General features: G+C 46.2%; 1 protein-coding gene across 2 annotated transcripts in view; it reads right to left on the bottom strand.

Moving 5' to 3' along the window:
- CSDE1 (cold shock domain containing E1) overlaps window positions 1-14,406 on the bottom strand; it is a 208,419-nt gene that overhangs the window by 119,211 nt on the left and 74,802 nt on the right. The window contains exons 7-9 of one of the 2 annotated variants that reach the window (XM_082246093.1): window positions 10,354-10,446; window positions 9,638-9,735; window positions 2,654-2,738 (exon numbers count right to left, since the gene is read on the bottom strand). In XM_082246093.1, the coding sequence (XP_082102219.1) occupies window positions 2,654-2,738; window positions 9,638-9,735; window positions 10,354-10,446 (276 nt within the window). The remainder of the gene's footprint in view (window positions 1-2,653; window positions 2,739-9,637; window positions 9,736-10,353; window positions 10,447-14,406) is intronic. The other variant, XM_082246094.1, reaches the window with a different exon arrangement.

Raw genomic sequence — 14,406 nt, 5'->3', positions numbered from 1 at the left:
CCTTTCTAGGAAAGCTCAGCTTGTGGGGTTATTTTGGGCAGTCTTTTTTTTTTTTTTTTTTTTTTTTTTTTTTAATTTGGATAAGAGGGAAGGTGAATTAAAAAAAAATAAAAATAAATACAAACCTGGAACATGTATGTAGTAGAAACATAAGATGCCACTGCACAAGGCCAGGAGTGCACTTCCAGCACTGCTACAGGAAGGCATCCACACTGAGCTAAATATGTGGGAGCTTGGGTCCATACAGAGAAACCGAACATGGTTTCAACCCAGGCTTCTGCAGAATTTAAAATCTTACAACTTAACCGGCAAACAAAATTTGCAGGAAGTCAGGTTTATTATATTTGAGACGACCATGGATCTCAGATCTCTGCCCTCCATACCAACTCGTGACAAAGGACAGGCCAAATGCATGCCGTGCTGTCACTTGCGTAGCAATGCTGCTCTCAGCTGTACCCTGCACAAAGATTTTCCAGCTTGCAGGACCCAATCTAGACAGCAGCCTGAGAGGAATGGTCACTGGGTTAAATTAAGCAATTAACCCTTACAATTTCCTTCTGTCAAAAGAGGGTGGTAATTTAATCTTAGCAATACGAATTAGGATTTTAGAATGAACGCCTAGTACACACACTGTCACCACAAAAAGGTAAATTTAGAGAATTTATACTGTTCAGTAACTCTTTAAGAGGGGGGTCCTTTTTAGCTTGCATAGCACAGTTAAAGACAAGGTAACACTTTTCAGTATAAGTTTTAATAATGAAAAGGTCAAATTGGTGCAAATAAAAAATATTTACTCCAAATAAAGTATTTACAGAAAAAAAAACTGTTACAACCAATAAAGAGGCAAGAAAGTTCAGTAAAAGAGCAAGATGTTACTGGTTCTTAAACTTGTTGATTGTGCATGAGAATTGTCTTGGCATGCACCTTTTCTCTAGGACCAAAGGGGGTGTTGGCAGAGGCCATCTGACCAATTAAACACGTGGCCATGGGAGGTCACTGTTTATGACAGCTTCATGGCCCTCCCTCACAGTTTTATTAATATATTTCAATATGCAACAGTTGCATTCCTGAAACTGATATTGTTCAGCACTGAATTTCGTGTCCATGGATACTAAACATAGGGTATCGCAGATAAGCCTATTACCCAGGAGGTACCCGACTGCTATCACCCTTCTGTATGTGCTAGCTTTGTAATGTATGACCTCAATTTGTTCGGTAGGATATTCCCTATTCAAATACATACTTGACACTATGTCTTGGTCCGGTTTGATTTTATGAATAGTGTGTGGATTTGATTTGTGAATTAGGCAGAGGTCACAAAGCTTGACTGCTTTTTACGATCCCCATTAGTTCTGGGGGTAGACATTTTATAGCATGCCATGTAGTCCTAATTGATTTGGCCATAGTTTTACAATCAGTCTGGTCAGCAGAAATTAACAGACATCCTGCCAGAACTCAACTAGCTGTTTACAGCTCTGCAGAGGTGGAGAGAAGTTAGTTGGAAGCCAAAAAAAACCCTTGTGTACTCAAGGCCCCTTTGAACTATAGCTCAAGGTCCCTTTGAACTATAGCCATGTTGTGGGGAGGAGGAATCCAAGCTGTTGGATATATAGTTTTAAAACATAGAAGAAAAAAGGACATAAGATGCAATGGCTGAACAGGAACGAAATGGCTGCTCCATCCACAGCTATTCTTGAGCCCAGTACGCATGACCATTACAACATCCACCATATAAATAAAGGTGTGGCGAAGATATTAAAAATGGATAGGTTCACCTTTTAAGAAAAATAAAAGTACATATTTCTGCAGAAAGAAAAAAAGAACGAACATTTGTTTTCCTGCAGGAGCCTGGAAAACATTGCAATCATGATCAAGGGGATTAGGAGTACAATGTCAGGCTTCTGCAGACAAGCCCTGCAGCTTTCAGCCCATACCTCCAATACATGCTTGTTTTCAAACTGCAGGGCTTGTGAATGAACTACGAGCATGTTCTTTAGCGCCCCCAGAGTCCATTCAGAACTACAAGCCATCAGGGCTGACAGTAGTTGTAGTCCATCCATTCACAGGAAACAGAATGAATGACAAGGCCATGTGGGCGGAATCTCGTACAGCTGTGCAGTTTCTGAATTATGATAGCGGGTGCAGGGAGAAGATCCCTTACCTGCTGTCACACTTGGGGCAGGGGGATGGAAAGAGGCTACAGGAGCTGGAACTAGGGTTGCCACCTCATCCTTTAATCCAGGCCATATTACGCAGGTTCTGTGGCTGATTAAGGTGGTAATTAATGGTGCCTTATGTGCATTATATCAGCCTCAGAACCTGTGTAATTAATGTGTCCGGGATTAAGGGGATGAGATAGCAACCCTAGCTGGAACATGTCACATGTTCCACCCTAAATACAATTGTAACATGTTCTGAAGAGGTCAATTTGTCCTTTAAAACCGGAACTGCTAGTAGCAAGAACCACTGTTCAATAAAAAGCCAAAATCTTTTCCTATGTTGAATACAAACCTCCAAGTCCCCAAAGCAGTTGTGTGTTGAAGCGGTCCCAGGTTGTAACAGTTTTTGTTTTTACTCCACAGCCTAGGAAGGGTGCAAGACTTTACTATAAACATGCATTTTAATAAGTTTATTGCCTATCAACTTGATTTACCTTCATGGCACAAACCACACCCTGGCAACGCATTTGTTTCCTTTTCATAAGCAGCATAATGTTTCGAGCGCTTACTGCACCAGTGCTATAAAAAAGAAAAAATTTAAATTCACAAATTTGGAGATATATACTTGTCTATGAAGAGGAAGAAAAGCCTTTGTCCAACTATTCTTAATGGTCCTCCTACCTATCCAGCTGCATAACCCGTTTGTGTACTTACCCCTTTTTTAATGCACTTTTTTCTTATAGGTTAGGTAGGATACATAGAGGGAAGGGGAAGGAACATTAATAGCAGTTAGAGTCAAGCCTTTCTTCCACTTTAAACTCAAAAAGATAAAACACAAGTGGGATATAAAGCAGCTTTTCCATCTTCAAGGCACATTACAAAGTTTGTATTAGGGATGCACCGAAATGAAATTCTTGGCCGAAGCCGAATAATAATGAAATGCTTGGCCGAAGGCCGAATACCGAACGCGGTGTTTCGCATTTTTTCCATTTATTTTGCCATTTTTTCACCATTACAATAATTAAATGGTAAAAATTTGCTTTTTACTATTTTGTGTTACTTTTCAGATAAATAAATCAAATAACAAAAATACAATTTCAAAATATTTATTTAACACTGAACATTTTTGAACATTCCAGCAAATATTAAAGCACAATATAACTTAAAAAATTAGTAAAAAAAAAAAAAAAAAATTCTGCCATCTTTGAAGCCCTTTTCTTGAATAGCCTACGTTAGGCCTATAACTGACTGCTGAAAGAATGTAACTCTGTATGTCTACAACAACAAATGTGCATTGAATAGTGCAAAAACTGTGGATGAACCCAAAACCAATGAATAACTGTCCTAGACATAAGCCTACTTCTTCAGGAAAAGTGTCAGGTTCTTCTTTATGAAAAGTAGTTTCTCTGCTTTCTCACATGAAAGTCGGTTCCTCTTCTCATCGATGACATGAAATGCAGCACTAAACAGTCTCTCACTGTCTGTGCTTGTGCATGGAGCAGACAAGTACCTGCAGAAATCAGAATAGTTGAAAATTTTATTGCAGTTTTCTGACAGTTGCTCATTTCAAAACGAACAATGTCTCCCATACAAGTAGCCTACCTGCGTGCCATCTGCGCCAAGTCGGGAAAGCGGCCTTGATTGGTCCGCCAAAATTCGAGAGGGTTATTGCTCCTGGGGATGGGGACTTCTGAGAGATACCCATCTAACTGTTGAGCGGTCGAGCTTGTCCTCTGTCTTGCAAATGGGTTATTCTCTTGGAGGATCTCATCGAACATGACAGACAGCGAGTGTGCGCGGCTCATCTGTAGTACGAGCCCGTTTACTCTCTGCGCTGTTTTCATCTCCTGCGCTGTGCATCACCTGACCGTCTCCATCACCTAGCGGCTTTCCCAAATCCAACTCGGCCTGGATCATTTCTCGTGTGCGCATCTTTTTTCCCACATCCAAGTAATGATCTTTATATCGTGGATCAAGCACAGTCGCGATGCAGTACAGGAGTTCTGAGTCCGCCTGACTAAATCGTGTGCTGACAGCTTCCAAGAGCGCACTTTTAGTTGTTTTCACTCCGTGGTCTGTTTCAGCCTCTTTGTTTAAAAGACGCTTTAATGCTGCAAGTAAGGGTATGACGTCTGCCACAGATGCATCAGATGAGCTTATCTCTTGTTATCTGCTCAAAGGGGACGAGAAGAGAGAGAACGTTCTCGATTAACACCCACTGGTGTGCGGTGAATGTCGCGGGCAGGTCATGATCTATGTATGTAGCCAAGACTCGCTTTTGCGCAAAAAGGCTTTCCAGCATATAATATGTACTGTTCCACCTTGTGCTCACATCTTGTTGGAAACGTTTTTGTGGCATTCCGAACTGTTCTTGGATAGATTGTAGGCGCGCATAGGCAAGCGGTGAATGTTTAAAATGGCCAACAATATTCCTGCCTATCGCTATCACATCTGCTACACTGCGCTGACTCAACAATCCCTCGTTGACCGCCAGTTGAATTGTGTGTGCCATACACCGTATGCCTTTCAGATTGCTATCTTCCATGGCTTTAGCCATATTTCTTGCGTTGTCACTGACTACCGCATGCACTTTAGATCGGTCGATACGCCAAGTGTCAAACATGTTGGCGAACGCCTCGGATATGGCTACAGCTGTATGGGACCCTCTAAACTCTTGCGAGTGAAGCACAATCTTTTGTAGCTTGAAATCTGTCGATCCACTGCACAGTTAAACTCAGCATACTAGTGGGGCTCACATCCGAGCTCCAAATATCAGTCGTGAAGCTGAGGGCTGCAATATCTGTGGCCAAAAGCTCATGGACGTTAGTTGAAATGACGTTATACATCTCAGGTAAGCACACGTCTGAGAAATGCCGTCTACTAGGGATGGTGTAACGGGGCTCAATATGGTCTATAAGCCTGCGAAATCCAACATCCTCTACAACAGAGAATGGTTGATCATCCAATGCGATGACTTCCATTATCCTTGTAGTAATACCTTTAGCTTTGGCACTGTCATTGGCAAACTTTTTTGCCTTTTCTAAGAAGTCAGCCACAGATGGAGTGGGTGTCCTAGGACTGGGAGCTCATTTTCTTTTCGCTGCTGCTGTTGCCGTAGCCGCCGCCGTGTCTTTCTCGTACTCTGCATGATGTTCGGGGTGTCTTGATTTTAAGTGATAAATTAAACTTGAAGTGCTGTACGTTTTTGCAGATGCACCCCCTCTGGACAATTCAGCAGAACAATGTCTGCAATCGGCCGTTTTTGCCTCTCTCTGACACTTTAAAGTGCTTCCACACTGCTGACAGGTTTGCTGCATAAAGCGCGCGCCTCTCTCTCTACGCGGGTTATTTGATTGCGTCCAGGGGTCAAGTCCTGGAAAATAAAGTGTGGGAAACTCACCCAAGATTACCACACCCAACCTCAAAAATAAAAAAAGTGTGTGTTCGTGTATACCGTATATACCTCTCTCGTCCTCCCACTCCCACTCACTCTCTCGTCCTCCCACTCACTCTCTCGTCCTCCCACTCACTCTCTCGTCCTCCCACTCACTCTCTCGTCCTCCCACTCACTCTCTCGTCCTCCCACTCACTCTCTCGTCCTCCCACTCACTCTCTCGTCCTCCCACTCACTCTCTCGTCCTCCCACTCACTCTCTCGTCCTCCCACTCACTCTCTCGTCCTCCCACTCACTCTCTCGTCCTCCCACTCACTCTCTCGTCCTCCCACTCACTCTCTCGTCCTCCCACTCACTCTCTCGTCCTCCCACTCACTCTCTCGTCCTCCCACTCACTCTCTCGTCCTCCCACTCACTCTCTCGTCCTCCCACTCACTCTCTCGTCCTCCCACTCACTCTCTCGTCCTCCCACTCACTCTCTCGTCCTCCCACTCACTCTCTCGTCCTCCCACTCACTCTCTCGTCCTCCCACTCACTCTCTCGTCCTCCCACTCACTCTCTCGTCCTCCCACTCACTCTCTCGTCCTCCCACTCACTCTCTCGTCCTCCCACTCACTCTCTCGTCCTCCCACTCACTCTCTCGTCCTCCCACTCACTCTCTCGTCCTCCCACTCACTCTCTCGTCCTCCCACTCACTCTCTCGTCCTCCCACTCACTCTCTCGTCCTCCCACTCACTCTCTCGTCCTCCCACTCACTCTCTCGTCCTCCCACTCACTCTCTCGTCCTCCCACTCACTCTCTCGTCCTCCCACTCACTCTCTCGTCCTCCCACTCACTCTCTCGTCCTCCCACTCACTCTCTCGTCCTCCCACTCACTCTCTCGTCCTCCCACTCACTCTCTCTTGTCCTCTTGTGTGTCTCTTTTCCTCACGTGTCTGTCCTCATGTCTCTCCTTGCCTCCCTCCCATCTGCATAGTTGATGTTTGCTGTATGGCTCCTGTGCCCTGTCACAGGCGGAGGCGGAGTACATTTGGTATCACTCCGCCTGTGACCGACCCCGGCGCTAAGCGGCTATACAGGAAGCATCCGCTCTGCTTCCTGTAGTGCAGGGGTAATGAATTAAAATTCAAGGAGGTCCGGTCGCTAAAATTTTCTTTGGGCCGAGGTCCGAATCTGAAGTCTGAGCTATGACTCAGAAAGATGGGCAAAACAAAAATGTGTCCATCAGCGTTGCTCTTAACAAAATATGCCCATTTGAGTGCCCCTTAACATAAAATTTTCCCATCAGCGTGACCCTTAGCATAAAATTTTCCCATCAGTGTGACCCTTAACATAAAATAAGGGGCACGCTGATGGGCACATTTTATGTTAGGGGGCACTCTGATGGGCACATTTTATGTTAGGGGGCACGCTGATGGGCACATTTTATGTTAGGGGGCACGCTGATGGGCAAAAAACATTTAAATCAGCGTTGCTCTTAACATAAAATATGCCCATTAGCGTGCCCCTTAACATAAAATAGGCTCATCAGCATGTCCCTTAGCATAAAATAAGGGGCACGCTGATGGCCACATTTTATGTCAAGGGAGCACTCTGTTGGGCACATTTTTTTTTTTTTTTTTAAGGGGCACTTTATAGGGCACTCTAATGAGCATGGCAACATATGGCAAAATATGCCAGTCTGCACACTAATGCTTGTGCAGCTACCGTATTCTCCCCCAAATGTGCTCCACATACCTGAACTGCAGCCAGGTCGGAGCCAAAAGCCGCGAACAGGGGGGCGGGCACATAGTGTCACGTCCTAGCTCGCTGGACCGAGTGTGAAGGAGCCGCAGTCAGGAGCAGGGGGCGGGACGCGCACGTGACGTCACACCCCCTACTCGCGACAGGACACCGGCGGCGTGTGAGCAGGGAGCCGCAGTGAGGAAGGGGACTGAAGGACTCCTAGGTAGCGGGCTCGCGGTCTGGGCGGAAGCATCGCGCGAGCCACCATTTAGTGACCGCCGCTGTAGTGCCTCCGGCTATGTTTACAGTGATGCTCGGGGATGGCGGGTCGCCGGTCGGGACATTGTTCGGCACAAATTTATTCGGCCTTTTCACTTATTCGGCAGAACACCGAAAGTGCTTTTTTTGCTATTTTCGGCCGAATAATGTTCGGTTGCCGAACATTCGGTGCATCCCTAGTTTGTATGACCGACTATAAAAAATAAAGATTTGCAAGACAAAAAGGCATAATGAGCAAGTATTATGAAATACTTACCTTCGAACAAAGCTCTTCCAGCAGCACCCCCTCACCACTGAGGGCGGATATCTTCCCCGGTGTTTCTTCTGGGTTCTGGCGCTGTGAATGGTCGGAGCCGCCTTTTGCAGCACAGGCACTGAAGGTCGGGCAGAGTACGCCGGACCCTCAGAGCGCATGCACCGATGGTCATAAGCTGCATGCACTCTGAATGTCTCCTAAACTCTGCAAGTTTAGGAGATCTTCACAGTACCCACAGGTAAGCCTTATTATAGGTGTACCTGTAGGTACAATTGGTTTAACAAAGTTTACAACCACTTTAAAACATTATAGCAGAAAAAAAGCAAAGAAAAAAAAAAAAAAGCAGTTAAGCGCTTTAAACAGGAGACGGAAGGGGGACCCACAAAAAAAAAAAAAAAAAACACCCATATGTTTTGCACTGAAAATACAGTAAGAACTCAAGATTACAAAAAAAAGGTAGTGTGGTTCCTTATTAGGAGACTGCAATATTTACTGCAGCACATTGTTAGTATGCCCTTTTAGCCACACAATTTGATCTGTATGCAACTTTTTTTGTCTCTTTACATCAATTAGCAGATGCAATATGTTAAAAAAAAAAAAAAAACTTTTATAAACTAGAAGTTTTGGAAGACTAGATGCCAAGACTAAAACGAAGTTGTGTTAATAGGTCCTTTAAATTGACAACTAAACCTTATAGCTGAGTTCCACCAAAAAGGAGGAGGCTTGGCGTGTTTGCAACCCCACCCCACTGCCACATTTGGCAGCCACTTTTGGGGGGGGGGGGGGGAGCAGGTACCTGGTTTCAACAGGCACCTGCTCCCACTTCTGGTTAATATCTGATCTTCAACATTTCCGGTACCTCCTTCCTCCCCTCTGGGGCCCACACAGACCCCAGAAGACAGCTGAAATATTCATTAAGCGCAGCCCGACTCGCGCATGCGCAGTAGGAAACTGGCTGTGAAGGCTTCACAGCCAGTTTCGGTTACTTACAATGCGGGTGCCTGCAGCTGAAGCAGATTGATAAATCGACTTGGGGTGCCAACATCACAGTATCACTGGACAAGTGTCCTTATGTTAAACATCAGCATCTACTGTATTAGTAGCTGCTGACATTTTTCCCCCAGACTGGAGCTGCTCTTGAAGAAAAAAAAAGGAATACACCTTTTACTATTACAGCATTAAACAAAAAGGTGGACCACCATCTTTAGTCAGATGTGGGTTGTGAAAACTGAAAGGTTCGTTTGTAAAAAAAAAAAAAAAAAAAAAAAAGTGAACACAGACAGAACCACACAAATTGGCTCCCGATCATTAGTAGAGCACCCCATGCAGAGAACGCCAACCTACAAAGTTACATGGGGAAGGTTTTCAATAAGTCAATTTTCACTACTTGCTGTTTATAAAAATGGATGCTGGTAGCTAGATTATAATCTGTGTGAACATAATGTAATGTAAAGTTGGACTGCAGAAGCATTTTTTTTTTTTTTTTTTTTTTTTTAAAAAAGGTAAGGATTTTTTGCATCTCTGCTGTTAATATTCCCTTAAATTATGGGAAGTACAATATTGACTTGGCATATCCTACATTAAAAAGACTTTCCCAGTACTTTTCTGTATACAGGAAAAAGGCCTGCTAAAGAGGCATCAACATGGGAATGCTATAGTACCAGAGGTTTACATCCAGGCTGCAAAATTAGGCCCGCCTTTCCTGATATGCAGCACCAATTGCCATTAATAGTTTAGGAAAGTGTAAACATGTTGTGGTAATACTCTGCTCCAAAGCATCAAGATTTCAAAACACAACAGCATGGAGATAAAGTTACAACTTACTGCTTATTTGTATCAATTATAAAATTAATTTTATCTCCAGTTTCAAGCTGAACATTTCCATCGACATCGTCTGGGGTGTAGGTTAAATAAAACACCTCCTGTTAGGACAAAATAAAATCAAGTTAAAGCCTTTCATAAATGGAAACAGTCTACAATAAATTGCAACATCTGAAAAACTATGGGCACTAAGAACACCTTAAGGCGGCATTACCCACCAACTTGATGACTACCATGGTCCAAATTGTTCCAGCCCCATCATGTAAGCCATGCAGTTTAGCACACAAGTGATAGTGGGGATTTAATGCAAAACTCCAGGAAAATCTAAAAACCCATCCTTTAGCCCAGCAAAAAAAAAAAAAAAAACACCACACACGACATTACATGGGACAACTGAAGTTAAACTTTCTATAATACCGTAGAAATAAGAAAAAAAAAAAAAAGGGGGGGGGAGCATAAAGATCAGCATTGATTAAAATTAGGCATAATGCTGTCAAACATGATATCTAGGTAGCATAAAAGTTAAGAGCACATGTAGCCCTCAGTCCCAGCCAACCCAAAATGTCTTAGCCCAGTGAGTAGGCATGCAACACAGAAGCTACTGTAGTAAACAATGGTGTCACCCTGCTGGCTAAGCAGAGGGGCAGGTGTGTGTGAGAATCACAAAATAGGCCAAGAGAATTACAAATTTTACTGGTAAAAAAGTAATTCTTAATTACCCCATTGCGTTCGTAACACACACTCCCTGAGGGACTCTGACCCGGAGCAGCTGGAGACTTGCTCTCCAAATTCTGAGGCACAGCGCAAACAACCTGGGAACAAAAGTAGGCCAATACTAAGCAGACTGCACTGTACATGAACACAAACACTGAATTATGAAGGTAGTAAATTATAGGAGTTAGCAACTTAAAACATTTCTCATGTACAGGGATACATCTGCCATTTCATTCAAATTAAAATGATGCAATCCACCGTGATGCAAGAATAGTACAGCACAATCTGGACAAAAGTAGGTGGAACATGGCAAACTGTTACCTGTCTAAAGATCTGTCACCTATGCCAAAAGCTAAAGCACAGTTCAGAACAGTTAGGGAATTCCGGTTCTCCACCAGCTAACTGTACAGTGAAGTAAACAGGAAATACAAAGTATGCACTTGCACTACTATCCTTAGGAAGACATTTTTGCCATGGTCTACGACCTTCACCCTGTAAAACAACCTATTCAATTTAAAACTGAAATGAAAAGGCAAAAAACGGTGTATTTGAAAATATATTTTTTTTTCTCCCCTTTATACGGGATCACACTAGATCTGTTCTCAGCTGCATAAGGGTCTAAAGGTGCCCTAAGATTGGTAGAATTTTTAAAGGAAAGTTCAGGGGGGGGGGGGGGGGGAAACTGAATTTTTGTAAAATCTTACCTGTAAAATTCCTTTCTCTGAGTCCTCCGACAGTCGCCGCCTCTTCATATTAGTCACTAATGGGGTTATTGACCTTTGCTCTGTAGGAGTAGCTAGGCAACAGAATATATTAATATCAAAGCTTTTAGCATATCCCACCCCCAGGGGGTGGTCCCCTCAGTCAATACCTCCCTGCTTCCTGCATACCAACTCAGTTTCAGTAGAATAGCAGTAGAGTACATAAACAAACCCCAAAAGAGGGGCGGGGGCGGCGACTGTCGGAGGACTCAGAGAAAGGAATTTTACAGGTAAGATTTTACAAAAATTCAGTTTTCTCTTAAGTCCTCCGACAGTCGCCGCCTCTTCATATTCGTCACTAATGGGGACGTCCCAAAGCAGTGTAGACATGAGGGGTGGGAAAACAGCAGCCGCGCCTAAAGCAATGCAATACCCACATCAGAGAAAGGAACCTTACCAAAGTAAGAGAACCAACTGGGCAACAGGAAAACGTGCTCAACAGGAGCAACAACCCAGGAAAAAACAAGTAACCCAGGGGTAAAAACACCCCAACAGCCAAGGGCCCAAAACAAGGGACCTAAGGCACCGCCGCACTAAGGACTTTACGGCCAAGAGAAGTATCTGCCGATGCCTGAACATCCACTCTGTAAAACTTTGAGAAGGTGTGAACGGACGACCAAGCCCGATGATGACAGGCCCAAGACGTACTCAGAGATCTGGTAGAGTGTGCCTTCACAGGTACGGGAGGAACCTTCCCCCTCAAAGCATAGGCCTGCTCAATGGTCTGTCTGATCCATTTGGCGATGGTAGAAGCCGACGCTGCCATGCCCTTCCGAGGTCCCTCAGGAAGGACAAAGAGAATCCGACTTGCGAAAGGATTTAGTCGATGACAGGTAAACCCTGATTGCCCTAACATCCAAGGAATGTAAAGCCACCTCCTTCGGATGCTTAGGCTTCGCGCAAAGCGAAGGCAAGACAATGTCCTCATTGAGGTGAAATTCAGAGATTCTCTTCGGAAGAAAAGATGGGTTGGGTCGCAAGACCACCTTATCCAAGTGAATCACCAAATACGGAGACTTGCAGGACAAGGCCGCCAGCTCCGACACCCTGCGACCCGAAGTGATCGCTACTAAGTAGGCAACCTTCTTGGACAACAAACACAACGAGATCTCCCTGATATTTTCAAAAGGAGCATGTTGCAACACGGACAGAACAAGGTTCAAATCCCATGGAGGCAAAGGCTCCCTCCTAGGAGGGACCAAATGTCGCACCCCTTGAACAAAGGTGCTAACCAAAGAGTTAGACGCCACAGGGCGTTGGAAAAAGAACGGCCAGCACAGAAATCTGACCCTTAATCGTGGCCAAACGCTGGTCCACGCCCGTTTGAAGGAAAGCCAACACTCTCGACACCGAGTATGAGCGAGGGGAAAACCCCCTAGACTCACACCAGGCAAAATACGCCTTCCAAGTACGGTAGTAAATCTTCCCTGAAGAGGCCTTCCTGGCCTTGATCAAAGTGGGAATGACCTCAGGGGAGAGACCCCTATCCTTCAGGACCTGGCTTTCAACAGCCAGGCCGTTAAAGCCAGCGACTGTAAAGCAGGATGAAATATCGGTCGTTTCGACAGAAGGTCTGCTCGAAGAGGCAGACGCCACGGAGCGTCGACCGCCAGATGCACGAGGTCTGTGTACCAAGACCGGCGAGGCCAGTCCGGTGCCACCAGAATCCCCGTTTTCGGTTCCGAGGCCAACCTGCGAAGGAACCTGGACAGCAGCTGAATCGGTGGAAAGGCGTACATCAGGCGATACTGATGCCAGGGCGTAACTAACGTCCGAGGCATCTGCCCGAGGATCGCGCGTCCTTGCCACGAACCTTTCCACCTTGTGGTTTAGACGAGACGCGAACAGGTCCACATCTGGGGACCCCCACTTCGCACACAACATCTGGAAGACATCCGGGTGAAGGGACCATTCCCCCTGGTCCAGGGTCTGGCGGCTCAGAAAATCCGCCTGCCAGTTTTCCACCCCCGGAATGTGAACTGCAGAGATCGCCGGGACGTGCGTCTCGGCCCAAGATAGAATTTCGGCTACTTCCCGAGCCGCCCGGGCACTCCTGGTGCCCCCTTGGTGGTTGATGTAGGCCACCGTTGTGGCATTGTCCGTCTGCACCAGAACTGGATGGCCCTGAAGCCTGTCCGTCCAACGCAGAAGACAGATTTATCGCTCGCAATTCCAGAATGTTGATCAGAAGGGAGGATTCCTCCTCCCACCAAGTTCCCTGGGCAGACAAAACGCCCAGAACACCACCCCAGCCCGACAGGCTGGCATCCGTGGTGATCACCGTCCACGACAAGGGACGAAAGGACTTGCCCCCTGACACCGCCGGGGACTGGAGCCACCACAAAAGACCCCTTCGGGTGAGATGGCTTAACGACAGCCGCAGATCCAGAGATTGCGGACGCCCGTCCCACTTGGCCAGGACCTCTGCCTGAAGCTCCCGTGTGTGAAACTGGGCGAAGGGAATCACCAGAAAGGCCGAAACCATCAATCCCAGACACCTCATACACGTCCGGAGGGACGAGCACTGATTGTCCCTGAGGGACCTGACTTCGCACTGAAGTGTCCGAAGCTTGTCTTTCTTCCGGCAGGAAGACCTTCGCCTGAACAGAGTCCAGAATCATCCCAAGGTAGGGAAGATGAACCGACGGACAACGTCGATTTTGGAAAATTTATCGTCCAGCCGAATTCCTGCAGAGTCTGCATCGTGACGGACAGGTCGTTCACCAGACCCTGACTGGTCGCGGACCGAATCAGGATATCGTCCAGATACCCCAGGACAGAAATGCCCTGGGCTCAGTAAAGCCAGAACCGGCACAAGCAACTTGGTGAAAACCCGCGGAGCCGAAGCGAGACCGAAGGGCAACGCCACGAATTGATAATGATCCTCCGCAATGGCAAATCGAAGGTACCTCTGGTGACCCTCGAAAATGGGGATGTGTAGGTACGCAGTCGATGGAGGCCATGAATTCCCCCGGAACCAGGGCAGCCACCACCGAGCGCAGGGATTCCATGCGAAACCGCACAAAGCGGTTCAGAGCTTTTAAGTCCAGAATCGGACGTACTTTGCCCTCCTTTCTGGGCACAGTGAACAGATTGGAATAGAACCCCCGAAATCTGTCCCGATGAGGCACCGGAAGCACCACTCCCTGGGCCCGCAGGTCCCGCACCGCCAGGTGCAGATCCTGCAAGCGCTCCGGAGTCAGCTGAAGGTTTGAGGGGAAAAATCTGCCCGCCGGCCGAGAAACTCGATCTTGTATCCAGATCGAATGATTTCCTGAACCCACCTGTCCCGAATAC

This window comes from Pelophylax lessonae, assembly GCF_965119305.1.
Source record: "Pelophylax lessonae genome assembly, chromosome: 2".
Lineage (NCBI taxonomy): Eukaryota > Metazoa > Chordata > Amphibia > Anura > Ranidae > Pelophylax > Pelophylax lessonae.
This window is presented reverse-complemented; position numbering and strand designations above follow the sequence as displayed.